This window comes from Moschus berezovskii, chromosome X (genome assembly GCF_049115385.1).
Source record: "Moschus berezovskii isolate FMDL1 chromosome X, NW_MosBer_1.0, whole genome shotgun sequence".
Taxonomy (NCBI): Eukaryota; Metazoa; Chordata; class Mammalia; order Artiodactyla; family Moschidae; genus Moschus; species Moschus berezovskii.
The window spans coordinates 62,198,096-62,225,483 of NC_142488.1; the positions used below are offsets into that span (position 1 = coordinate 62,198,096).

The window sequence follows — 27,388 nt, forward strand, 5'->3', positions numbered from 1 at the left end:
CTAAAGTTAAAAGTATTACAATAAATGGAAGAAATAGTTACATCAAATATGGCGAAGGGTTAACATGTATGTCAAATAAAGAATACATTTAGATAGAAAAGAATACCACTAACATACCAATTCAAGGATACGAACAGACAATTCACCCAAGAGAAAATGCAAATCGTGAACATGTGGGAAAGTGTTCAATCCCATGAGTAACCAAAGAAATGAAATTACTAAGTTAAATGTTTAAGCCATCCAAAAAGATTTCTTATAAAGTCCAATGCCAGGGCTGCAAGGGAACTGGAACACTCACGTGTCATTGTGATGTTAAAAATTTGTGCTGTCCTTTGGGAAATCAAGCTCTATGAAACCACTCATGCTCTTTGATCTGGTAATCCCAACCCTGGGAACTTGTCCTAGGAAGAGAATTACAAAGAAGGAAGAAGTTATATGCATTAAAATATTCAAAGCATAGAAAAATTGGGAGTTCCCTAAATGACCAATAATAGAATAGTCAAATAAAATATGATCTACTGATGGATGGAATTTTATGTCATCATTGAAATGATGAACATGAAAGACTGTAATACAAGGAAAGTATTTGCAATAAAAAAATTTTTTTGAAGAATTTAAAAATATATGTACACTGATTGCATTTAAACATATACATATATATATATATACACACACACATATGTATTACATAAACTAGAGAAGCATGGAACATGGAAAAATGAAAAGAATTGTCTAGGGTTGTGAAGTAGAGGTGAATATTTTCTTTCAAATTTTTATTTAATATTGTCATGCTGTTGCTATTTAGTTGCTGAGTCTTGTCTGACTCTTTTGCAACTTCATGGACTGTAGCCAGCCAGGCTCCTCTGTCCATGGGATTTTCCAAGCAAGAATACTGGAGTGGGTTGCCATTTCCTCCTTCAGGGGATCTTCCTGATTCAGGGATCAGTGGAATTTTTTAACGTAGCTTTTATAAAAAAAAAGTTTTAAAGTAACAGGGTTACTTGCAAAGCATAAAAATCAAAGGGAATGAAGGCAGAGAAAAGATCCTTAAAGTTTTTCCTTATGAGGCAATTTGTGTTCTAGGTACAGAAAAGTATAGGAAGGAAACCAGATCCAGAGAGTTAGGGAATGACTTTGTGGTGAGGAAATGGGATTCATGGTACTCTTTCCAGAAATTTGACAGTGAAAGGAATAAGATGAATAGAATTTTTTTTAAAGAAAATGAAATCTGTTACAGAAGAGACTGAAAATGATGAAGAAGAACAAACAAAGGAAAAGGAAAGAGAGCCTTGATATCTAGAGAGGAAGAGGGAGCCCTTAAAAGAATGCAAAAGGGGGCTCAGGGACATTGGAGTCTTTTTTTTCTGCAGACCAGCCTTAACCTTACTCTCCACAGAGATCCCATAGAAGCCAGGAGACAAGTAAGGAATCCGAGTCAGGTCAGCAAGGGCAGGGCAAAAGGAAAGGAAGGCTGGAGATTCAGGAGACCAAAGGGCTGGAAGGCAATTTACAGCGGATGCCTGGAAGTGTAAGCCTACCCTTCTCACAGAGGCCTGCCCAGAAATTCTTCCCATGGCGTAAGAGTTAGCTCCCCTAGTTTCACATCCCACCTCCACTCTTAGCAGCCCATAAGCACAAAGATGTGCGAGAGAGGAGTGACTGGATGGCAAACTCTGAGGGAAGTTGTCCTAGACCCTGTGCCTTGCCCTGTCCTCGAAGTCCTAAAGCCTGATCTGAAAGAGCTGGTGACAGATTTATCATTTATCTAGGACAGGAGCCAGAGAAAGGGAGTGACCAGTGAAGAGCCAGCTGTGGGCCTCAGTCCCTGTCACCACCCCGATCTCTGCACAAACCTGCTCCACCCTTTGGTGCTGGAATTTATGCCATAGACACGAGAGCTCCTCCCTCCTATTCTGAGCCATCCACTCTGCCTTTCATTAAGTATAGGAGAGCAGTCAAATATGTTTTCAGCAAACATCATAAAGAAGGGCCAATCCCATTCCTGTTCCAAAGGCCATTATCAGCCTGGGTCCTGCCCCTGAAGCTTCTCAAGGTCCCCACCCCATAAGAAGACTTCCCACCCCATGAGAGGGCTCCCTCTCTATGTCATGGCTACATACCATTCAACAGAGCCATGTCTCCAGCTGCATGTGAGGACCCTGGAAGGTAGGCTGTCTGGACTGTGCCCTAGTTCAGCGCCTGGGTAAGCACGACTATCCTGTCTTCCAGGGGAAACCAGGGAGTGGGTGTGGGCGCTATATATGTCATATCCCAGGCACCTGTGATATGCTGAGGCCCCCACTTCTTGATTCTGGCTATCACCATCAAATACGTCAGCCCAATCCTGAGATCACCCCAGCTTCTCCACCTCTCCAGTTAAATGCTCTGGTCTGGCTAAAGGAATGCATGCTGTACAAGGAAACAGGGGGAGAGGCCAGAAGTCATGTAGGACTAAGAAATAGGACCAGTGGCCCCAGGAAGGGGACAGAAACAAAGAGAAAGGAATTGAGGAAGAAGAGTGGCTTCTAGTGTTTCGGGCTAAAAAGGAGAGGGCAACTGAAGGGTTTGGAGTGATAGGGTCACATGTGATTTCTCTGGCTCCTCTTAAACCTTAAAATGAGGGTCTCTTTCCAGAGCCCAGAGAAGAGGAGAAAGCAGCCAGATCCGGTGTCACTATTAGGTTCCCTCCCCTCTGCCCTGGACTCACCCCCTTTCTCTCACTTTCCAGCTTCCAATGTTACAAACTATCTGCCCGAGGGGTGGGGCAGCCGATGTCCTGAGGGGCGGTGGTCTGCCTGCACCTGCTGTCTTCAGGCAGGGACACTGGCACCAGAGAGGAGGCAGCCCTGGGAGGCCGGGACCTGCCACCCCTGCAGAGTTGCTGGAGCTGACGTCGGTACTTTTCCCCAGTGAGCAAATAGAGCACAGGATCCAGGCAGCTATTGGCGCTGGCCAGAGGCCGAGTCACTTTGTAGACCAAGTTGACGATGTTCAGCACCCCGCAGTCAGCTTCCAACAGCCTTGCCATGTAATAAATGGTACGCATGATGTGGAAAGGCACAAAGCAGACAGCAAAGACGGTCAGCACCACAGCGATGGTACGCAGAGAGCGCAGACGGGAAGATGACTGGGTGGCCCCTGGCAAGGGCCGATACAGGCGCTGGGCCATGAGTCCATAGCAGACAAGAGTGACCAGGCAGGGCATGCCAAAGAGCAGCCCCATGATCGCCGAACTGAAGTGCACATAATGGTCAAATTCCTCAGGCCGAGTGGTGTCGTGGCACAAGATGGTGTCCCCCTTGGGGCTGGTGGTGACGAAGAACAGGTTGGGCACGAGACAGCCAGCTACGACCAACCAAACTGCCAGGCAGAGAAGGCCAGCAAGGCGTGGGCGGCCCCAGTGCAGCGCCCGCAGTGGGTGGCAGATGCCTAGGTAGCGGTGCACACTAATGCAGGTGAGGAAAAGAACACTGCAGTAGAGGTTCCAATAGAAGAGAAAGCGGATGAACTTGCAGAGCCCAGTGCCAAAGGGCCAGTGGTTGCGGGCCGCGTAATAGTAGACAAGAGTGGGCAGTGATAGGACATACAAAGTGTCTGACAGGGCTAAGTGGAACATGTAGGTGGCTGTCGCATCCCACGGTCGGAGGCGAAAGAGGAAGAGCCAGATGGTCAGGGTGTTGAGGCCGAGGCCCAGCAGGAAGACAGCTGCATAGGTCACGGGCAGCAGGATGAACTTGAACTCCTCGTTAAACTGGCAGTCCCTTTTCAGCTCACTGTTGTCAGGATCTGAGTGGGCACCTAAGGCTGTGAACAGCAAGGACTCTGTACTGGCCATGGTCCCCCTAGAGGAAGAAAGGGTAGAAGTGAGGGTAGCTGGATTTCCCTGGCCACCTAGCCCTAACCTGGGGAAAGAAAGCAGAGAATGGGGAGGGCAGTGGTTGAGGCACAAGTAGGGGTTGAGAGGATGCACCTGGAGGTAGCCTAGGCCAGCCTGGCTTCTTCCAGAGATCCCTTGGTCCAGCCCAGGGAGTAGAAGGTAGCAGGCAGCACTGGGGCTCAGGAGGGCAGTCAGTGGATTTGGGTTGTTCTTCTGCAGCTAACTGTCCTTCAGAGCTTAGCTAGCTGAAGGGAGCTGGGGCCTACCATGACCAGTGTGGGAAGATACCCAGACCCAAATTTTCTCCCAGCTCACCAGATAAGCGACATCCCTGTGAAGAGGGCTTCTCTCCACACAGTGACTTCTCTCCCCTGGTCCCAGTGTCTCCGGACTACAGTGATCTCTGACTCCTTCCCCTAGCCTGAGCCAGCCCAGAACCCCATTGCCACCCTTACCGAAGAAACTTGGCATGTCTCCTACCTGGTCCCCTTGAGGCTGAGCCCAGCTGACTCTGTCACCCTTCCCCTTGGCAGCCAGAGGGCATGACCAAGGAGGCGGGATTGGGGGTGGGGCTTGTACCTCCTCCCGTCCTGGGAAATCATTAGCGATAGCAAGGCCCATCAAGATTGGGAAACTGGGGCCCAGCGAGATTACTATTTAACAGCTTCTAAATGACAGTAGAAGAGAGTACACAAGGAAACATCCAAGTTGACAGATGAAGAGCCAGGTCACTGGAGATAACCAAGCCTGAAGGATGATCATAGAAATCTGTACGAGCAGGAAAATGAGAAATGAATGTTAACATGGATAACACATTGAAAGATTTTAGAAAATCTAAACTACTGATATAAATCTTAACTCCATGTACATCTAATTATATGAAATTTATATATAGCACTAACTACATGCAAGGCACTGTTCTAAATGCTTTATACTTATTAAGGGCTTCACAGGCTCTCTGAAGTAGGTATCATGATTATCCCTACTTTACTGATGAGAAAACTAAGGCACAGAGAGTTGAAGTATTTAATTAGTCAAGATTTGAACCCAGGCAGGCCGGCTTTTGAACCAGGCTCTAACATCCATGGACTTAATTGCTATCTCAGTGGCCTCTCTAAGCCACTGGCCATAATCTAGGAAAGGATAAGCAAATACTTTCTGAGAGCCTACTATGTGCTTGGTCTAGCTCTAGGCACTGGTAGTTCACCAGTACTAAACAAACAAAAACTCCTACTCTAATGAAGCTTACATACTGGTGGGAAGGAAAAGATAATAAAATTAACAAGTAAAATATATAGATCATGATCATTGCTATGGAAAAATGTATAGGAGAAAAAGAAAATAGAGGGTGTTTCTGTTTTAAATATTAGGGTGACTTTTAAACAAAGACCAGATGATTGTGAGGAAGAGGAAACACAGAGATGAGATCAGAGAGTTCAGCACGAACCAGATCATGAAGGTCCTTGGAAGCCATTGTGAGGACACCTTGACTTCTTCTTTCAGTGACTGAGAAGCCATTGAGGGTTTAGAAGAGACAAGTGTCAGGATCTGATTCACATTTTAGAAGGCTCCCTGGCCAGCTCTATGGTGAGAACAGACTACAGGATGGTGTACATAGGAGGAAGACCAGATCAGAGGCTACTGCCAATAAAGATGATGGTGGCTTGGTCCACAGTGGTGAAGGTTGTAAGAAGTGGCAGATTCTGGACAGATTTTGAAAGTAAAGATAACAAATTTATTGATAAGGGATGTAAGAGAAAGAGAGGAGTCAAAAATAACTAAGATTTCTGGCCTGAACAACTGGACTTATACCCTTGACAAAGATGAGGAAGGTTATGAGAAAAGTAGATCTGGGGAAAGATGAGACTTTTTCACCTGTCAATTTCAAGAGGTCTATTGAGCTGGAAATGACTCTGATGCTGGGAAAGATGAAAGGCAGGAGGAGAAGGGGACAACAGAGGATGAGTTGGTTGGATAGCATCACTGCCTCAATGGACATGACTTTGAGCAAGCTCTGGGAGATGGTGATGAACAGGGAAGCCTGGCATGCTAAAGTCCATGGGGTCGCAAAAAGTTAGACACAACTGAGTGACTGAAAAACAATTACACACATAAAAGGAGGTGGTGAGGACACGGTTCACTCTACCCCAAGGATGCTAACCAACATGCTTCCCTTATAGTCTCCACCTCTTCCTACATGCCGCCTCTCATCTCTCTCTGGCACCCCAGAAGACCCTTGTCTGAATATAGCCAAGAAAGTACAGATGTCAAACCTAGATGCTTAAGAGGCTAGTACTAGGGAATGCAGAATTGTCAGGAGCTCTCGGCCTGAAGTTCCTGGGACTAACTAAGGCTGAGTGATTATGAAGGTCTTAGGCTCAGGAAGCAAGCTCGGGCCTGGGGGACTCTGAGGGTGAGGTGGGTAGTGCTCTTGGGAAGGGAGAGATGACTGCAGCAGAACCACTCTGAAGGGAGCTGCGAAGCAATGGAGACTCTGAACCTGATCTTCAGGTTCTAAGAATATTACCCAGCTGGATCCTGGGAGGAGGAGGCAGAGCTGCAGGGGAGGCTCTAGAAGCTAGAATCTAGATCTCCTGGAAGGTCCAGAAATCTCTTTTGGGGGAAAAACCTGAATATCCTTGCCCAGTGGTGGGGAGTGGGAGAGGGTGTGGATAAAAGGTAGGCGAGGAAAAAAGAGTCCTGGAGAGCTGAACGCTGTGATATTGCACAAAAGGCCCAGGTGTTTGGAGCCAGACACACCTGAATTCAAATCCTTGTTCTTCCACATATTAATTGTGTCACCCTGGATCCCTCTTTATAACTGAGTTTTCTCATCAGTGAAGTGGGGTCAATAATACCAACCTTTCAGGGTTTTCTGAATTGGTTAACATGTAAAAACACTTTGAAAACTATGTATGCTGCTGTGTTTAGTCATATCTGACTCTTTGAGACCCCATGGACTGAAGCCCGCCAGGCTCCTCTGTCCATGGAATTTTCCAGGCACGAATACTGGAGTGAGTTGCCACGCCTTCCTCCAGGGGATCTTCTGGATCCAGGATCCAACCTGCATCTCTTATGTCTTTTGCATTGGCAGGCGACTTCTTTTACTACTGCACCACCTGGGAAGCCCCTTGTAAACCTTAAAATGCTGCTAATCTATGAAGTACTTCGTATTATTTACTCTGCTCCCAGGGATGAAGCTGGCTTCTTCAGAGGAGGACAAATGTGATTTGAGGCTTGGCATATACTTAAAAGGACACTCCAGTGTCCACAAAACTAGAGAAGCCCCAGCAGGAGCCAGTTTTTCTCCTACTGCTTCAAGGTGATTTAGCTCTGCTGTGTTTCTGCCAGTCCCTGGACACAGGTGCAGCTGCCACCGCTGCCACCACTACCACCCAGTGGCTACTTCAGGAAAACACCTCTCCCAACATTCCCCAACCGGAAGCTAGCTTCCACTGATGTCACCGAAGCCAAAAGGAATGCCTACTTTATGAAAGGTTGCAGACCAGACTGGCTATCTCCTGTGAAACTCTTCCTCACTTTCATTTCTATGACTTTACACTACTCTGATTCTTCTGTTCCTCTGGATATTCATTCTGTCTCCTTCCCTGGCTCCTTTCTGTCCTCCTTCCTCCAAATGTGACCCTTCCACAAGGCTTATTCCCAGAATCTCTTCTCTCCTCTCCTCTCTTTCCATTCTTCCATTGTTTATTCTTCTCTCCTTCTCTCCATCTCTCTCTCCATCCACTGTCATGATTTAACTTACAAGTTATGAATAATTATAATGACCAATGAACTGTGGTGTTGGAGAAGACTTTTGAGAGTCCCTTGGATTGAAAGGAGATCTAACCAGTCCATCCTCAAGGAAATCAGTCTTGAATATTCATTGGAAGGACTGATGCTGAAGCTAAAACTCCAATACTTTGGCCGCCTGATGCGAAGAACTGACTCGTTGGAAAAGACCCTGATGCTGGGAAAGATTGAAAGTGGGAGGAAAAGGGGACAAGAGAGGACGAGATAGTTGGATGGCATCACCGACTCAATGGACACGGGTTTGAGTAAACTCAGGGAGTTGGTCATGGACAGGGAGGCCTGGTGTCCTGCAGTCCATGGGGTCGCAAAGAGTCGGACACGACTGAGTGACTGAACTGAACTGAACTCAACTGATATTCCAGCATACAGATCTGTCTACAACCAAATTTCTCTCTCACATTCTTATCACATTTGATTTCTACTGAGATTATGGCACATACCACAGACTGCCTGGAATTATATTCATTTGTGTTTTTATCTATCTCCTCCAGATCTTCCCACACCCAAATCATACCCAGAGTTCCCTGAGAACAAGCATTTGGTTTTACTTCTGTCTTTCTCAAAGCCTTCCAGGTAAAGTTATGATGATATATGTTCTAGGATTTTTTTTTCCAAATTATACACCTTGTTGTCCAAAAAATGCCTTTCATTTCAATGTTAAGAAAGTAGATAAACCTTATACAAGAGCCTATGAGCTATGTTGTTTCAGTCGAGTCCGACTCTTTGAGACCCTATGGACTGTAGCCCGCCAGGATCCTCTGTCCCCGGGGTTCTCCAAGCAAGAATACTGGAGTGGGATGCCATGCTCTTCTGTAGGGGATCTTTTCCCACCCAGGGATTGAACTGGCATTCCTTACATTTCTTCCATTAGGCAGGTGGGCTTTTTACCACTAGCGCCACCTGGTGTTAAATAAATATTTGTTGCATGAATGAATAGTCTCTGTTACAGTTAGTTGAATTGAATGATTCTCACATCCATAATCTAAGCCCTGTATTTATTGTTTGCTGTAACATGTACCCACTTGGGTATCTCATTGATATCTAGAATTTAGTGTGCCGGGCAAAGTTCATTATCTTCTTTCCCATGACAGAAAGGAGCAACATGGATACTGTTGTTGCTGAGATCCTTTGGTGCCCCTTACTCTTCCAGTCTTCCCCCATTTGGCCCCTCATATCTAATATTCATAAATGTCTTGATGATAGTTTCTCTGCAATGTTAACTGTTTCCTTGGGGCCTAAAGAAGGATAAGGGAGAAAGACATGGTTTCTAATCTCTTTCTCTGAGTTGGGGGTGGGGGAGTGGGGAGGAAGGAAGGAAGGAAGAACGAACAGGAGAGAAAAGTGAAATAGTAGGGGAAATGCAGGCTTTGGAGTCACACAGACTTAAGAGTTTACCTATGGCTTCATCACCTACTAGCTACAGGACTGTGGATAAGTATTCCTAAATTTCTATTTCCTCGTGTACAGAATGAGGACACTCATTCTATCCTCATGTATAGAATGAGGATACCTTGTTGTGAGGAGAAAATGAGGCAATGTGTCAACTCTCAGTGTCTGGCAGTTATCAGCCTCTTCATCATTAGGAATTAAAGTATACGTGAATTTGGAGGGTTTAGAGATTGAAAAGTTCACCTCAATTGCCTAGGATTTCTTTGTGAGGTGAAAAAGTGAGGTCACCTGCTGAGAGTTAGGTGCAGTGTGGAATGGAACAAGACAGTCCCCACAGGCTTGATGGAAAGGAGCAGTAATCTGAAATCCCAAACAATCCAAATGTATTAGTAAAATCATGGGAGACTGGCTGGTTCCATATAATTGTATCCAGGTTAATGTTGTACCAGGGGTCTTTTCTGAAGCGTTCCCTTTTAGTGTTTCTAAATGTGTGCTCTTATCGCTTCTCGGTCTTTTGGCTAAGATCAAGTGTAGTATCTGTTCTTAAATGTCTGCTCTTTATCTCCAGCGAGGCTGTTAACAACTTTAGACTAGAGGCCAGAGCTTCTGTGTCCAGTACCTAGGACAGCAGGGGAAGTCTCTGTTTCTACATTAGTCTGCCTCCTCTCCATCCTCCCACACTGAGACAGTGCCATTGTCCATATGCCACTTAAGTCTGCTGGTATGCTGTCTGCTGCAGTAACAGAATATTCCAACTCAGCTGAGTTTAAAATAAGGAAACATATAGTCTAACTCCAGGAGCAGGGAGCTTTTGAGTTGGCTAATTCAACAGTTTAACATTGTCATTAAAAAATTCTTGATATGAAGAAAGACTCTTTCCATCTTACTGATCTGCACCCCTCAGCCTGTTGTTCAGCAACTCTCATGGTCACAAGGTGGTTGTTTTATTTCTGGCATTGCATCCAAACGTGGAAATACCATTCGTGATAGGAGAGGAAGGGCTCTCTTCCTGTGTGTTTATTTTTATTACTCAGGAAACCTTTCCCAGAATCACCCTACCATGCTTCCCCTCATATCTCATTTGAGGCCTGAGTTTCATTATGCCTATAACTAAACCAACAACTGGCAAGGAGGATGAAATGACCACGACTTGCCAAGAGGAGAAGTGAGCCATGTGGAGGAAGGTGGGGTACCTGAAAATGAGGATTCTGTCCACAAGAAGGAAGGGCAAGGACTTCCCTGTGGTCCAGTGGATAAGACTCCATGCTCTCGATGCAGGGGACCCAGGTTTGATCCCTGGGTAGGGAATTAGATCCCACATGCCGCAACTAAGACCCAATGTAGCCAAATAAGAAAATAAATAAAGATAGATAGATACAGATATATTAAAAGAATCCACCTGCCAGGGCAGAGGACATGGGTTTAGTCTCTGGTTGGAGAAGATTCCACATGCTGTGGGCAACTAAAGCCCACGTGCCACAACTACTGAGTCCACATGCTTTAATTACTAAAGCCCACGTGCCTAGAGCCCCTGCTCCACAACAAGAGAAGCCACCATGATGAGAAACCTGTGCACTGCAAGAAGAGTAGCCCCAGCTCTCTATGCAACTAGAGAAAGCCCGAAGGCAGCAATGAAGACCCAGCTCAACCAAAAATAAAATAAATGAATTATAAAAACAAAAAGAAGGAAGTGAGAGATGCCTATTGAGTTGATAAACAATCCTGCCTGCTATGATGCCTCATGGAATAAGCCAACCATTTCTCACTCAGAGATCTGATCATCACTTCTTAACTGGAAGGGTGGGTCTGGAAATATCATTGGGGTTTGCAGAGTGAGGGTGCGTAAAGACCTGAAAATAGCTCTCCCCTTAATCTATCACAGGGGCCAGATACTTCACCGTTTGAGGTGCATTCCTTTGCCTTCTTACTCTTGCCTCCTCATAAAATGCAAATGTGTGTGCTAAGTCACTTCAGTCCTGTCCAACTCTGTGTGACCCTATAGATTATAGCCTGCCAGGCTCCTCTGTCCATTGGGTTATCCAGGCAAGAATGCTGGAGTGGGTTGCCATGCCCTCCTCCAGGGGATCTTCCCGACCCAGGGATTGAACCCATGTCTCTTACATCACCTGCATTGGCACTGTACCACTAGCACCACCTGGGAAGCCCTAAAATGAAAGTACTCCTCATCAAAATGAAACCAGAGTGATGGTTCTCTTTGGGAGACTACTAACTGGAAAGGGACACAAGGGAATTTTCTGGGGAGCTAGAAATGTTCTATATCTTGATCTGGGTAGTAATTATAGGTGTAGTAATTTCCTATTACTGCTGCAAAAAACTTACCACAGATTTGATGGCTTAAAATACCATTTATTCTTTTACAGTTCTGGAGATCAGAAGTCCAAAATCAGGTTCACTGGGCCAAAACCAAAGTATCAGTTCAGTATCAGCCTGAACTGTGACAGTCACCTTGCAACCATGAGGGACTACTGGAGAGAATCCATTTCCTTGCCTTTTCCAGTTTCTCGAGCTGCATTCCTCCATCTTCCCTTCCTCCATCTTCCAAGCCTGTAGCATCGCATCTGGCTGCAATCCTCATATTGCCTTCTGTCTCAGCAGTCAAATCTCCCTCTGTTTCCCTCTCATAAAGAGACTAGTGATTACATTTAGGGCCCACCCAGATGATCCAAAATAGTCTCCCCCCCAAAGATCCTAAATTTAATCACATCTGCAAAGTTCCTTTTTTCCATATAAGGTAAAATTCATTGCTTCCCGGGATTAGGACCTGATATCTTTGGGGGCCCATTATTCAGCCTTCCACAGTAGGTAAAAATCCATCAAGCTGTGCAATTGAGATTTGTGCATTTTACTTTTGCTAAATTATACCTCAGTCAAGAAATGCACATACTTCAGGAAAAGAGAGAATGATTTAAGTTCAATCATAGTAATGAATTAAAGGCCTACCAGATCTACTTTCCTCCTGCTGGGAGGACCATGAACCTGATTCGAAAGAGCGACTAAGCTTCAAATGTGGGTCTAAAGACAAAAATAGGTTGAAGCCTAGTCCAAAAGAACATTCATTCTGTCTTCACCTTCCCCATGGACACCAGCCTTCCCCTCAGAGTCTGGGCTTCTAGCTCTAGCTAAAGAAGCAGAGAGTTACAACGACTAAAAGCCAAGGCCCTGGGGTGCATACTGACAAGGAATGGCAAAGGCTAACATGGTTATTTGGTCAAAGAGAATACAGGACAGCTGTTCAGCACCCACAGTGGTGAGCAGGAGGTAGGGAAGGCCCAGCCCCTGAGCCATAGCCGTAGCCACCCTGTGAGGAATGGACAGGCTGTCCTGGAGGGTTGACGCTGCATCTATGGATAGGTACTGAAGCCCAGCCAGTGCTATGGTGAAGTAAAGTTGGGTGGGGTCCTGTACCCCCAGAGTTTGGAGATCCTGTCTCTACATCCCCCATGTCCACGAAACCTGGGCCTGGGTTCTATGGGAAGGACAGCCAAGAAAGGAAGATTACTTTTGTTGCTGCCATTGCAGGGGTCCTGGCAGCTGCAGGACAGAAATATCTTTAATTCCATGAGTGGTCATATTAGGTGAGGGAAGCTGCTTAGGGCCTATAGCATGGACTTAGTTTTAGGGATTGGAGCAAGTCAAGGGCTGAGGGCACGTATGGGGGAAGGTTGGCTGTGGTGGGGGCAGACATGTAAAGATGTCAATTGCTTTTTCTGTCCACAGGCAACATTCTTCCGGGATAACCTGCCCCTGGGCCAAGAATCTTGTGTTACCTTCCTCTTCAACAAGAAAAGAAGTTCAAGGCTCACAGATGTGTGCACACAGCTCAGTACACTCAGCATCCCCTGCCCACTCCACCCCCATTTACAGGAGATTGACTCCTGCTGTGCACATAATCTGGGATAACTGGGTCTCTAAACATTACTTCAAAAGTCCCAAGTCCCAAGTAGCGGTGGGCTAGGGAAAGGGTGCTCTTTCCTCTACCCTTGGCTTTTGTGTGGCCTGTTATACCTGATCAAGAGATATAGAAAGACTGGAATGTGACACAAGATTCTCCTTTCAGAATCACAAAAGCTTATACTTTGAGCCTTCCTATTTCTATCCCTCACCTTGCGTTTCTTTTAATGTCCCCAACTCCCCTTTGATCCCAGTCCTCAGGTTCAAGGCGTCATGAGGGCAAAACCCTGTAGTTCCTTTTCTCAAGCTCCCCTGACTTTAACACCATCAGATTCAACCCCTGACCTTGGCCCTGTCCCAGTAGCAAACAGCTAATCTTTTAGCAACTAATCTTTTGTCCACTAATCTGCTTTCCAAACTCTTGGCACCTGAGCTATTTATAAAGCAGTATTTTATGCCCCCCCCAGGACCCTATTCTTCTCCCCTGACTCCCACCAATCTGAAAATTCACAGGACCTTGGGTATAAGAGGTTGGAGAGGCAAGCATAGCGACCAGAACTGGAGACGGATGTGAGCTTCACCTTCCTCCCCAGGTAAATAGTCCAAAGTCCTCTTATTTCCAGCGCATACTAGGTCCCATATCCCCTGCCCTTAGCACCTTCCTCAATATATCAAGAAGCATTTGAGGGGCACCTTTCCCAACAAAGCTGACAGGTACTCAGGCCGAGATACCCTGGAAGAGACCTCTGAAAACTCCCCTAAGCTCCTCTAGGGCCAGATCTAATTAATACACATCAAAGAAAAGCATGAGAGAGATATCTTTCTCTCTCTAAGGATCCCTACTCCAAGGCTTAGCACCTGGGGACATTGATGGGGGTAAGAGTGAGCAAATTTGGGGAGGATGATGAGAACAATGAATAGGTTCAAGGAAGGTTTTCAACTTCCATAGAGGCTTCTGCCACCAACAATCAAGAGCATGAGGGCACCTTTACTCTTTTGCACCTTTCTCCTTTCTTAGCTGTGTTAAGGTCACCGTGAGGTGAACTCAGGTCCGGATTCCATTATTGCAAAAACCAGAGTCTGGGTTTTGTTCATTCATTCATTCATGTATCTAACAAACATGTCTTGGCATCTACCCTGTGCTAAGTGATGCTCAACCTCATCCAGTACAATTTTCTTCATACTTTCCTGGATGAAGGCTTTTCTCCAAATTCCTTCTCCCAAAACACTCTCAAGAGGAGAGGGCCCCAGCTGTTTAATAAAGCCTCATCCTTTCTGGAGAACAAACAGTATGATTAGTCAATGATTTGTAAAAACTAGGGGAGATTTTTTCCTATGTCCTGGATGGGTGAGAGTATGCCTGAATAAGTAACCCTGGTAGGAGGGAGCATAGGAAGCATGGATGGTGGTGAGGTGTCTATCTAAGAAGAAAAGGTTATGTCACACCAGCTGTGTCCACACGGTATATCAAAGCCAGGTAAGGAGAATAGAACCAAATGATTGAGCCTCCTTCCTTCCCCTCTTGCCAGAAAAGGCTCAACATCCACACCATGGCCAACATGTCTAGGTAAGTAAGAACTCCTAATTCTCTGCTTCTGTGACTTGTGGCTTACCCAAACCCAACGACTTGCCTTTGGGGTGGAGGGGTTTGCAACCTCGCTTTTACTTGTGCTGCCTCCACCTGGGTGTCACTGCATTCTCATTGGGCCTCTTCCTCTAATCCTAGAAATATTTCCTTTTCTCCCCAATTCCCTTTCTTTCTTTTCCCTGCTTCTCCCCCTCCCTTCTCTTCCAATCCCCTTCCATATCCTCTGATTTTCTCCTCTTAGGGTGTTTAAGAAGACCTGCTCCAATGGCAAGGTGAGACAACCTGACCCAGCTGGGCAAATGAAAGGGGAAAGGGATAGGTGTGTACGTCCTTCAAGGTCTCAGGGGTTTGGGTTGGGGCCTTCATGGGAAATCCATTAAAAGAAGATTATGAGAGTAACATGGGAGGTTGTTCCACAACAGCTATCCATCTACCTGGGGAAACGGGACTTCGTGGACCATGTGGACATGGTGGAACCCATTGGTCAGTGAGTCTGCAAAGGGAAAGAGCCTGGGGAGAAGGGGAGTGGGAGCAAGGGAGTGAAAGAAAGCCAAGAAAGAACCATGCAGAAGAGGAACTTCTGTTTCATAGTCTGAGGACTTTTCCTGACCAGGGTGCCATCTCTCCCCCTCTCCATAGATGGTGTAGTCCTGGTTGACCCTGATTACTTAAAAGGCCGAAAGAGTAAGTAAAAATCCTTGTTGGTCTGTGTATATGCCAGTGACCCCAACCTAAATTATCACACACACCAGACAAGTAATCTGAATGAGTGGACTGGACGAGTGGACCAGAGGGTTATAAGAAAATTAAAAAGTGGTGGGAACTGTGAATGTCTTATCCGATAGAAGCTAACAACTGGGAATTTCAGCCCAGTGTGGCCAAATTTTCTGATTGTTAAAGAGGAACTAGAAATAAAGGTCAGAATAAGACTTTGAGAGGCTCAAAGTCTGAAAAGATTCTAGTGCCTCTTCCCAAATAATATTTAAAATAGATATATTTCTAAAGCATTAATTACATTTTCTTTTCCAAGATCACACAAAATTTACATGTGTACTGAAATCAAATGCTTTTTTCTAAAATCTCTGATTTTCTCCCTTATTGTTGGTGGGGCCTTTGCTTCACTGCTAACCGGAACACACACTTAGACTGCCTACTGAAAGATCCAGTACACCAGAAATCCATATTATTAAAATATGGATTAAATTATTAAAATTTGCATTAAGCAAATGTCCTGATTTTCAAATGTTGGCAGCTAATTGAGATGTTTTTTAAAGCCCTGGATAAATCAAAAAACTTTATTTTTCCAAGGGCTGGATGTGACCTTCAGGTTGTCACTTTGCATTTCTTTATCCCTTTATTTGCATATGTCTTTCCATATCTCCTTTGTGTAGGGAAACCCATTTTTTCCATTAAAAAAAAATCCCAAACAAAGAAACAAAACAGTAACTACAGCAAGTAACAGCAAAAGACATTACTCTGGTTACAGTATTATAGTTCCAGATTACACTGAAATAATTGCTTTGCCATTTTTTTCTTTAATTCTTGCTCTGTGATCCAACAGATTGAAAATTTGGTTCTATTTGAAAAAGGTTCAGAACAAATTGATGAATACTAGTTCAAATGTAACCTTTAGGTATTGTGGAATAAACCAAACTTAATTGCTCAGATTAAACAATGCGGATAAGCAGTCCACCCACTTTTAAATATCAGAGGAATTTTGGGGTATAGCCAGTAAATTAATCAACTTATTTAAGACTCTCAATTACTCTGTAGTTCTAAACCCTAAATCATTTTTTCATAGCCTTAAAAAATTTTCAGAATAACCTACAGAAAAAAAGCTTTGGTTTAAAAAATGTATGTCGACCGAGGAAATTCGTTCGTTCGTTCCGTCGCTCAGTCGTGTCCGACTCTTTGCGACCCCGTGGACTGTAGCCTATCAGGCTTCTCCGTCCATGGGATTCTCCAGGCGAGAATACTGGAGCGGGTTACCGTTTTGTGTTTATTCCTTTAATTTTAATCTTCATGTCCCTTAGTAGTTTTATATTATTATTCATTTAAGCTGTATGTATTTAAGTTTGTTCCTTAGCTTTTTTATATGCTTTGTTACTTTTATCAAGATAATCTTACTTGCATAACATTTCCAAATTATGTATTTTTTTCTTTTGAGGTGCATTTGTCAATGTAAAACATGCTAATACTACGCCACTGAATGAAAAAGGCCAGTTGTAGGGCAATATATGTGGTAGTGTGAATGAAGTGTGGTTTAACGAAAATTGATGTGGGATCTCTCTGTATTATTTCTTACAACTGTATGTAAATCTAAAATGATCTCAAAATAAAATGTTCCATTTCAAAAAAGCAATGAAAGAGAAGTCATAAATATCTAAGGTGGCCTTATATTTAATTACAGAAACAAAGTTGGGAAGCAAATGAAACAAATTAAGAGCAGTTAACTCTGAAATATGTGTGATGGCAGAACTTTGATTTCTCTTTTTGTTCATGTTTTCTAATTGTCACACAACTAATATGTATTATTTATATAATAAACACAAATATAAATAACTTTAGAATAGATGATGAATTAAAAAAACTAAAACAAGCTATTTCTTAACACAAAAAAGGATGATTGTAAACTGTCAGAGAATCAGTAAGATCTTGGGGGTGGGGTGATGCCCCTCCCACCACATACCACAGCGGGATGTGACAAGAACAATTCATCTGATTAACACACACAGAGCTCAGGGGCTATTAGATACCCTTTTGCCTGGCCCCTCCTCTTTTTCTGATTTCTCATCTGTTTCACTTCATCCCTTCCCTTGCTTCCTTCCAGCCACCTCTTTTCCTCATCTTCTCTGTTTTTTCCTTTCCTTTGTTCCCTCTTTCCTTTTCCTATTCTCTCCCCTTTCCCACTTTTTCTGGCATAACCAGGAAACCAAGATGAATTTAATTTGTCGTATCTTTTGAAAATTGTTAAGTTTGTCTTCATGTAGAAACATTAGAAAGTACAGATGAAGGAGAAAGACTGTAATCCTCTCACCCAGAGATAATCACAAATATTTCAGTTCACATTTATTCATATTTTCTGTGTAAAAATATCTATATGTTTATTTTAAATGCTATATTATACATAATACTTTATCATCTTTTTTGCCTATGCAATACGTAAAAATCTATAAACTTTTTGATTTCCTAGTACTATATTGTATGAGTGCAGCATAATGTATTTAGCCAACTTTAACCACTGGACATTTTTTGCTATGACAAACAACCCCATAAAGTACATGCTTGTATGTATTTCTTTTCATACTTGTCCAATTATTTCTTTAGACTAAATGCCTGGAAAAGGAATGAATGGCCAAAGGGTAGTCACACATTTTTAAAGCTTTCTATCGCCAAATTGCCCTTCAAAATGGTTGTACCAATTAAGTCTCCCTTGTGCAGGGTATGAGGCTGCCCATTGTGTCAGTCATTATAAGCACACCATTATCGTTACTTGCAGTCTTTGTTGTATCTTTTGAATATAGATTCATTTTCTTTGCTTGTTTGTAATTTTAAAAGCAGATAATCTGGCTGTTGTATATTTTGATTTCTTAAAAATACAAAAATAAGTTGGTTTCTACTAGTGTGTGGCTCTTGGTAGTTTTCTTTTCTTTGGGTCAGGGCTCCTGATTAAAAATAAGATTCTCGACCCCTATTCCATTTTTTCCCCAACCCCTGTTGTAAATCTTTCCTTCCCTCAGTCTCTGTCACTGTCTTTGGACAGATATCTCTCTGTACCCCATCCCACACTCCACTAATGCACTGAAGTAGCTTTGTCCCAATAATCTTAGGTACTAGTTGTAATGTATAAGTTCAATTATTATTGTTCCATTTCTCTAATATTCCCATGATCATCATCATCATCCACATCTATAATTTAAATTTCCACAGGGATTTCTCGTACATCACCTCCTTACAACCATCCTGTGAGTTAAGTTGGGCATATGAGTCTGGGCTTTAGAGTCATGTCGGAGTTAAAATCCTGGGCTCTCATTTAGCTGCTCTGAGCTCATTTTCTCTACCTGTAAAACAGAGTAATAACTGTAGAGCTCTTCTGCAGTCCTATTATTGACAGGTGAAATAACTGAGGCTCAGACAACAAGAGGGATTTCTACAACTCGTATGCAAACCTAGGTTCTGACCCTAAAGAATTACGCAATGAATACCCTGTACCCATCACCTAGTTTTAAAAAGAATTACAGAAACTAACTGAAGTCTCCCGCATATCCTTCCCTAATCCCATACTCCTTCCTCCCTCCCTCCTTTCCTTCCTGCCTCCACCTCGGGTAATAACTATTCTAAATTTGATATTTATTGTGCCCATGATGTTTCTATACTTCTAACTTTATATTTATATATCAGTGAGCAACTTTGGTATTGTTCTACATGCTTTTCAACTTTATAAACATGGTATGATTGTGCATATCATCTTCCTTTTACTCAACTTTTGAGACTTAACCATGTTAATACATGGAGTTCAGGTTCATTGTTTTAATCTCAGTTTAACATTCCATGATATGAATATACCATAACTGTTTACCCACTCTCCCATTGATAGGTATTTAAATCATTTCCAGTTTTATGCTATGACAAACACTGACACCATGGACATCTCATACATTTCTCCTTATAGACAAGAGCAAGAGTTCCACTAAATTCTTCTTATTTCATAAGATATGAGCAGATTCCACTTTATTGGACAGTGCCCAACAGTTTTCCAAAGTGCCTGTACAAATATATACTCCCACCACAGTATGTAATCAATTGTTTCACATCTGGAGCATTGTTCAACATTTAGTGCTGTCAGATTTAAAAATTTTTGACAGTCTGAGGAGGCAGAAATGTTATCTCATTGTGGCTTTAATTTGCATTTATCTGATTACTAATGAGACTGGACATGTTTTCATACTTCATTGGCCATTCCACTCCACGCTTCTGTGTAGAGCCTATTCATACATTTTGCACACTTTTATATTGGAATGTTTGTATTTTTATTACTGATTTGTGGGAGTTTTTTTTAGATACTATGAACACTAAACTTTTGTTACACGTGTTGCAAATATTTCCTCTCAGGCTTTTGCTTGTTTCATTATTTATAAAGATTCTTAATGTAAAGAGGTTTTAAATTTTACTATAGTCAAATGTGTTAATCCTTTTCTTTATGGCCATACTGGTTTGATAATATTACATTGTTTCTCCATGTCTTCCTCTGAGCTTCCTCTGACGCTGTTAAGATCTCCTTTCCCCCTCAGACCTGACAGGTCACTCTCTTGTTCCTTTGCCTGCAGTGTTCGTCATGCTAACCTGTGCTTTTCGCTATGGTCATGATGACTTGGATGTGATTGGTCTGACATTCCGCAAAGATCTGTACGTACAGGTCCAGCAAGTGGTCCCAGCTGAGCCCAGCAGCCCCCGGGGCCCCCTCACAGTCCTGCAGGAGCGACTGCTGCACAAGCTGGGGGAAAATGCCTACCCCTTTACCCTGCAGGTACTGACCCCAAGCCCTAGGTAAGGCTTCTAGGGAAGATTAAGAGAGGAAGCTAAACAAGAACAGAGGAAAGGGGTCACTATTTCTTCTATTTTCTGACCTTCTTCTGATCCTTTAGATGGTTGTCAACCTGCCCTGTTCGGTGACACTGCAGCCAGGTCCTGATGATACAGGAAAGGTGAGGTCTGGGTTCTCAAAAAGATGGATAGAGGGATAAATGGACAATACTGGAGAAAGGGACAGCTAACGGATGGGATCAGACATTTCCTTATAAACCCATGAGGAAGGGAGTGGGCAGTGTCAGAAATGAGTTCTCTTTGCCTCTGCCCCTTTGCAGGCCTGTGGTATTGACTTTGAAGTGAAGAGTTTCTGTGCCGAAAACCTGGAGGAGAAAGTCTCCAAGAGGTGTTTCTGTGGTCAACTTAAAAATCCCTGCCTCTAGCCTGCACCAGGAAAACAGATCTTGCTCTCAGGACAGAAACATCCTTACTTCTAACCTCTGTAGCAGCATCACCACCAATTCAGATGCCCATTTCTGATTCCCCTCTAATTTCTCTTCTTTGCTCTACAGCATGGGTCAGCAAACTCTTCTGTCAAAGGCCAGACAAGAAATATTAGGCTTTGTGAACAATGTACTTGCTGTTGCACCTACTGAACTGTGCCGCTGTAGCATGAAAACAGCCATGGGCAGTACGTAAACGAACAAGCATGGCTGTGTTCCAATACTCTATGAACATTGAAATTTGAATTTTATACAATTTCCACAAGTCATGAAATATTGTTGATTTTTTTCAACCACTTCAAAATGTAATGACCATTTTTAGCTCGTGGGCCATACAGACACAAGCAGCAGACCAGGCTTAGCCAGTGAGCCATAGTTTGCTGACCTATGGTTTAGATACCTACATTGAGGGTCCAGAGGCATTCTCTGAGGGAAACCTTCTGCCACCTCTACCACCCAAGCGAGGACTGGGCTATAGGTTTGGCACAAGAAAGGTCTGAGGGTCCTAAGAATGTTCTGGCTATCCCCTTGGCCTCTACTTAGAGACTCTGTGCGGCTGGTGATTCGGAAAATACAGTTTGCCCCCCTGGAACCAGGCCCTGGCCCCCGGGCCCAGACTGTGCGCCGCTTCCTCCTGTCAGCTCAGCCCCTACAACTCCAGGCCTGGATGGACAAGGAGGTTTGTGACCCCCATTTCCTGCCCCCTAGCGTGCAACCGCTCTGAAACCCTTTCTTTATTCATCTCCTACTTGGGAAGACAAGGGTGGAGGCCAGGTCGGCAAGAGTGCTGAGGAAACAAATTCTAGGTCTTATATCTGAGTGTTCTCCCTCCAACTTTATAATGGGCCTCTCCTCCTGCTTTAGGTAAATTATCATGGCAAACCCATCTCTGTCAACGTTTCCATCAACAACTCCACCAACAAAGTCATCAAAAAAATCAAGATTTCAGGTGAGCTTCTTTTCCTGTCTCCCTACCCCTGGTGCCAAATCCATAGGTCTTTTTCCAGAACTCTGCCCTCACTTACCCAGTCTGCATTCATCTAGGCTTTCCCTCCATTTCAGGCTTATCAAAATATACATCTCTGTTCATCCATATATGCACATCTTAGTACATCACATGAAATGTGCCCGTGTACAAGGGCAGTGAGTTGGGGTCTTGAGGATGACTAACTATAGTCATGTGCTTTTCCTGGCTCTTCAGTTGACCAGATCACAGATGTTGTCCTGTATTCACTAGACAAGTACACCAAGACCGTGTTCGTTCAGGAGTTCACGTGAGCTGGCGCTGGGGCTGGGGTCAGAGAGCTGAGGAGTATGGTGGTGGAAAGAGGGTTGGGGTTTGGAGGCAGAGGAGAGGATTGGGGAAAGAAGGAAGTGGGGAAGAGGCCAGGACTGAGGAAGGTCAAAGTGAGGGCTGATGTGGAAAAAGGGAGGGATTCTCAAGAGAGCTAGAGGGAGGATACCCACAAGAGGATCATCGAATTCTGAGAGAGGGTGGGGGCATAAGATGATTTCCCACCAGAGTGAATCGTTCCCACTTTCCACAGTCTGACAAGTCAGCTCTCTTGGATATTCCAGGAGGTTCATGGAATTGTGTAAAATACTCTTGGGAATGAGAATCACTTAGTTGGCAAGCCTAGCTTAAGTTCTTCTCTTCTTTTCCTTTCAAAGGGAGACTATAGCTGCTAACTCCACCTTCTCCAAGAGCTTTGAAGTAACCCCGCTCCTGGCAGCCAACTGCCAGAAACAGGGCCTGGCACTGGATGGCAAACTCAAGCAGGGTGACACCAATCTGGCCTCTAGCACAATGTAAGCTCACATGTAACTCCCAGCCTTCATTTTCTACCCCCCGCCCCCGTCCATTCTGTGTGCTATATACACAGTTCTGAGGTTTCACCTTCAATGAAGCCTACCTGTTTAAAAAAAAATTTAAACATTCAGAGACATCTCTAGGCAAGAGGGCCAACAGTAAGCTAAATAATACCCATGACCAATGACAGGCTTAGGTCATAAGCAATAAGAAAGGAAAAAGTAGATAGGAAAAATTCCTTATGTTGTATAATATTTTACAGCTCAGAAAGATCTTATGTATGGTACTGTTATCCTCATAAGAATCCCATTAATTAGGCTGGATATGTGTTTTTATTCTATTTTACACTTAATGGCCCTGCAGTTCAGAGAGACGAAGGAACTTGTCCAAGCTTGCAAGTGGCAGAGGTGGAAAAGATGCTATCACATGTCATCTGGCTCTAACACTGCAATCTCTGTAGCAGCTACTCTCTAGTGAAGATAGAAGTTCAGTGGAAGACAGATGAGAAATGGAGAGAAAAGAGGACAAAAAAGAATATGATAGGAACTGACAGAATTATATCATCATTCATTTGGTCCTATGCCTAACACTTGGAGGCCCTAGTGTAAGATGTGTCTCCTACCGAAATCCATCTGCCACCACCTGACAAGTATTCATTCCCACTGCCTTTCTCTGTTCCTTATCATGTAGCAATACATTGTTATTGCTTGAAAGAGACTGAGAAATCATCCTAATAGCGTTACTTTTCAGATAGAGGATTAGCATCCCAGGGCAATGAAAAATCTTGGAAAATCTCCAAGATCATATGGCTTTCTGTATTTTCCTTTTCTTAAAACTAATTAATTAATTTTGGCTGAACCGGGTCTTCGTTGCTGTGTGTGGGCTTTCTGTAGTTGAGGTGAGCAGGGGCTACTCTTCATTGTGGTGGCATCTCTTGTTTGCAGAGCATGGACTCTAGAGTGCATGGGCTTCAGTGGTTGTGGCACAAGGGCTTAGTTGCCCTGCAGCATGTTGGAATCTTCCCGGACTAGGGACCGAACCTGTGTCCCCTGCATTGGCAGGCAGATTCTTATCCACTGTACCACCAGGGAACTCCTGTGCCTTATTTTTCAATCAGTCGGTTTTCACTGAATGCTTGTTACATAGTCATTCCTATGCTAAGCAATGTGGGAGGGTACAAAGAAGTTGAAGATAGTTTCCGCTTTCAGTTTATGGCTGAAATGGGGAACAAAGAGGAATGCGAATACCATCCATCAGTTAAATGTTAGTATGTGTAGTTCAGATTATAAATCCAATAGGAGTTCAAAGAAGCCAGCATAGCTGGAGGAGACAGAAGGAGCTAGATCTTGAAGAATGTCTTGGATTTGGATAGCAATAGAGGAAGAAAAGAGAGTTCCAGGTTGGGAATATAGCCTGGGGAAACATTAGAAGGTAAGAATCTGAATGGCTTGTTCTGAGCAAGGAGAGGATGGGTCCGGTTAGGTCGTATCCCAGGTGTTAGGGAGTCAGGGCAGGAAGGTTAGAGAGGCTAGGTGGGGCCAAATTGTTAAGGGTTGTGAAAGTCAAGCAATGCACTAATTATATTCAGAGAGGTAGCCTCCTGAGCAGAGGGTGACATGGTAAAACTGGATTTGAGGAACAGAAATGCAATCCCAATGAGTAGATCAGAGCCTGGGACACCTGTCAGATGACAAAAGACGCACAGGAAGGGACTGGGGGACTGAATGTGTTAGCTCCCTCGCAGCCATTTCCCCTCAAACACACAACAATGAATACTACCACCTCCCAGTCTTCGACCAGGAGTGGACAAGGAACTGCTGGGGATCCTGGTGTCCTACAAAGTCAGAGTCAACCTGATGGTGTCCTGTGGAGGGTGAGTGAGAATGCAGGGTCTGTCTGGGCAGGGGCGGGGGAGCCACTTTTGTTTTCCTCCCAGTTTGACTGACCCATTCAACCCACCCCTTCTCTGGACCCATTTCCCAAACCTGTGAGCTCCATGAGCAGGCTACCTTCCCTTCCAGAAACCGATTCTGTGGTTGAGTTGGCCTTACAATCCCTAATCCCCCTGTCAAATTAGGTTGCTACTTTCCATTTCCAGCTACTAATTTTAGGGTGTCATTCTACCCTCAGCATCCTAGGCGACCTGACAGCCAGGTAAGAGACTGTGGGGTGGGGGGAACCAGGGCAAGAAAGGGAGGATGCAATCAGGAGATCAAAAGTGTGATGAGGGAGAATCTAAGGGCACCCTAGGACCAAAAAACTGAGGGAGAGAGATTCGGGAGTAGCCTTGGAGGGAGATCTGTAACTCAATCTTGGGATCCTTGCAGTGATGTTGGTGTGGAGCTCCCCCTGATCCTGATGCATCCAAAGCCATCAGACGGTGAGTGGCCAGGTGGGACTCACAGGAACAGTGGTCCCGATGGTTGAGGACCAAGCAATTCTGATCTCATGAATCTAGGACTGGCAGTTTGAGTAGAGATTCTATAGCAGTAGGTAGGTTGGGTGAATAGGTTTTAAGGGCAATTGTGTGTATGCGTGTGTGCACACGCGCATGTGTGTATGTATTGGGTATATATGAGAGGGAGACGGTCAAAAAGGGAGACGGAAGAGTAACAAGACATTTCTTCAGGGAACTTATCATCTATAATCCATATTTCCTTCCCTCTCTATGCTCACTACAGAGGCTGCTAGGTAAGAAAATATGAGGCCTGGAAACCTCAGCCCCCACCCCTTTCCCCACTGCCACTCTGTTTTATGACAATGGAAATGTTGAAAAGCTTCCCTGGAGTGTTGCTTTCAATAGGTGTGCAGTGGAAACATATGGTTTAACTTCATGTCATAGTTTAGTACAGTGCTTTTCATAAGCCCCTCTTTCCCTTTTTGCATCCCCCGCCCTCCACCTCCTGCTCTTCTTCCAGTCATCCTTCACCCTCATCCCTTCCAGTCTTTTCTTTTTTCCCTGCCTCCTAGCCCTTCTTTCTCCTGTTTTTCATTTTTCCATGCCTTCTCTTCTTCCCACCCCCCATTCTTATTTCCCCTCTGAGGGGGGGACTTTTGTGTTGGGAGACTGCGGAAGGAATGAAGCAAGCCCAGTGTGGTCCATGTGGGGCTGGGGCAGCTGAGAGGCAAAGAAGGGATCACTTTTCTGCGGTCAGGAAATGGAAGTGGATGATGCTCAGAGAGTTGTTCCTAACCTTCTGTTCCCTTCTGCTGCTTCTGCAAGCTCTGAGGACATAGTCATCGAGGAGTTTGCTCAGCAGGAGCCCAGTGGAGAGGAGAGCCAGGAGGCTTTGGCAGCTGAAGGGAATGAGGGCAGCTGAGCACCCGGCTCCAGTACTGTGTGTGGGAGCCCCACCGCAACACTCAATAAATCAGCTTGTTCGGATGTGCCTTCTGATCTCTTTGGTACTTCCTCCTCTTGGAGAAGGGTGATGGAACTATCTAGAATGAACCAACTCCACCTCCCCAGCCTCCCACCCCCACCCCACACTAGTGATTAATTTCTTGCATGTGCTTTTCCTCCAAACAACCCCTGACTTCCCTCTGGTGAGGTCACCTACCCTCTGTGAGTGCTTCAGCCTTCCTGGCCATCCCTGCCCTCATCCCACCCCCAACTATCCCACTCCCAGGATCACACATGGCCCAGCTGCCCCACCTCAGGGCTGTGGGCAGGGCCTGAGAAGGCATGGCCCCAAGCCTAGGCCTGAGGTGACATTGATGGTTGCATGGAGTGCCATGTGACCCCAGGCAGCAAGTGCCACCCACGTGCCAAGCACAAAGCACACCATGAAGCCCACACTGCTGAGGCTTCAGCCTGGGATCCATCACACCTGAGCGCCAGTCTCTGTGCAAATCCAAGCCCTGCAATCCTTGGCTGGCAGACTGGTGGGGGCCTAGGTTGGGCTCTGAGGATAGGAAGATGTGATGGTATGGAATGGAGTAGGGGGCTCTCAGGGGAATCAATATCCTTTTCACCCAGGGTGTCACTTGGCCTACTTATCCTCACCCACTTTATGTACAACAGCTTGGAACCCAGCGCCTGCTGGGTGAGCCCAGTACAAGGCATCACACAGTACGTTTTTGACCCCTTCTTTGGCCGACTTACCTGGGGATTCTTTTCCTCAAAGTTATCTACTGTAAGCGTTGAAAAGTTGAACCAGGACACTTTTCAAGGGCCATTCTCTACTTCCCTGGTGGCTCAGATGGTAAAGCGTCTGCCTACAATGCGGGAGACCCGGGTTCAATCCCTGGGTCAGGAAGATCTCCTGTAGAAGGAAGTGGCACCCCACTCCAGTATTCTTGCTTGGAAAACCCCATGGATGGAGGAGCCTGGCAGGCTACAGTCCATGGGGCCGCAGAGTCAGAAACGACTGAGCAACTTCACTCACTCACTCACTCAACTTCTGGGTCTAAGACTGCCTGGTACTGGGGGTAGAGGAGGGGTGCAGAGTAAGTATCTGCCCCTCCTTTGCAGGCAACTTTTGGCATTGACTTCCTGTCTAAGGTCATGTCCTTGGAGGCCCGAATAGTGAGCGTTCACTCCCACGTCACTAACCCGGTACCTCAACCACTTAGGCCTATTCATCACAGTAGGGTAGCACCTACTGTGCCGTGCTTACTGTAATGTAAGCCCACGTTACCTGTGGATAAAGGAGAACTAAAAAGTGAAACCTCCCCAAATCACTAAACCCTGTGCTGTTTCTTGTTCTGTCTCTTCTCATCTAATTTCTACCTGTATGTAACAAAGTACAAGTAGCCTCAAATCCTTAAATCTGTTGCTCTGTAGGGTCTTCCTTGATGAAAATAGTCTACTGAGATAGGACATCTCTTAGGATGGTAGGCACTTACTTGGTTTGTGGCCATAGCTGCTACGTTTTAGGAACCAAATTTCCTTGACTCTTTTGATTTTCCCTTCATTAAATTCTATCCTTATAAAGCTAGTTAGCTGCAGTTATGAAACACAGCTGGCT

At 44.7% G+C, this 27,388-nt stretch overlaps 3 protein-coding genes and 1 pseudogene across 4 annotated transcripts in view; 2 read left to right on the plus strand and 2 right to left on the minus strand.

The window, feature by feature from the left end:
• Positions 1 to 261: 261 nt before the first annotated feature.
• PDZD11 (PDZ domain containing 11) overlaps positions 262 to 27,388 on the minus strand; it is a 34,571-nt gene continuing 7,444 nt past the window's right edge. For both annotated transcript variants that reach the window (XM_088834214.1, XM_088834215.1), the window contains exon 7: positions 262 to 401. In XM_088834214.1, coding sequence (XP_088690340.1) covers positions 313 to 401 — 89 coding nt within the window. In that variant the 3' untranslated portion in view covers positions 262 to 312. The remainder of the gene's footprint in view (positions 402 to 27,388) is intronic.
• On the minus strand, positions 268 to 4,637 carry P2RY4 (pyrimidinergic receptor P2Y4). The gene is made up of 3 exons (XM_088834212.1): positions 4,358 to 4,637; positions 2,708 to 3,842; positions 268 to 401 (listed from the first exon to the last, which is right to left on the minus strand). The coding sequence occupies exons 1-2, from the start codon at positions 4,477 to 4,479 to the stop codon at positions 2,738 to 2,740; spliced, it is 1,227 nt and encodes a 408-aa protein (XP_088690338.1). The 5' UTR covers positions 4,480 to 4,637; the 3' UTR covers positions 268 to 401; positions 2,708 to 2,737.
• On the plus strand, positions 9,578 to 9,720 carry LOC129535359 (U2 spliceosomal RNA; annotated as a pseudogene).
• On the plus strand, positions 14,488 to 25,738 carry ARR3 (arrestin 3). Its single transcript, XM_088834216.1, has 16 exons — positions 14,488 to 14,558; positions 14,821 to 14,851; positions 15,002 to 15,062; positions 15,219 to 15,263; positions 19,907 to 20,106; positions 20,225 to 20,284; positions 20,444 to 20,511; positions 21,152 to 21,287; positions 21,473 to 21,557; positions 21,810 to 21,882; positions 22,280 to 22,417; positions 24,208 to 24,291; positions 24,549 to 24,572; positions 24,746 to 24,798; positions 25,100 to 25,109; positions 25,642 to 25,738. Exons 1-16 carry the CDS (start codon positions 14,488 to 14,490, stop codon positions 25,736 to 25,738), a joined length of 1,236 nt encoding a protein of 411 aa, XP_088690342.1.

Excerpts from the sequence above, each read along its gene's own strand:
- P2RY4 (XM_088834212.1), bottom strand. The coding sequence starts at position 4,479 with ATGATTTCCCAGGACGGGAGGAGGTACAAGCCCCACCCCCAATCCCGC. Across the intron at positions 3,843-4,357 it reads CTCAGCCTCAAGGGGACCAG|GGGGACCATGGCCAGTACAG; the intron begins GTAGGAGACATG and ends TTCTTCCTCTAG.
- ARR3 (XM_088834216.1), top strand. The coding sequence starts at position 14,488 with ATGATTGAGCCTCCTTCCTTCCCCTCTTGCCAGAAAAGGCTCAACATC. Across the intron at positions 15,063-15,218 it reads GGACATGGTGGAACCCATTG|ATGGTGTAGTCCTGGTTGAC; the intron begins GTCAGTGAGTCT and ends CCCTCTCCATAG. Across the intron at positions 20,512-21,151 it reads GAGGAGAAAGTCTCCAAGAG|AGACTCTGTGCGGCTGGTGA; the intron begins GTGTTTCTGTGG and ends GCCTCTACTTAG.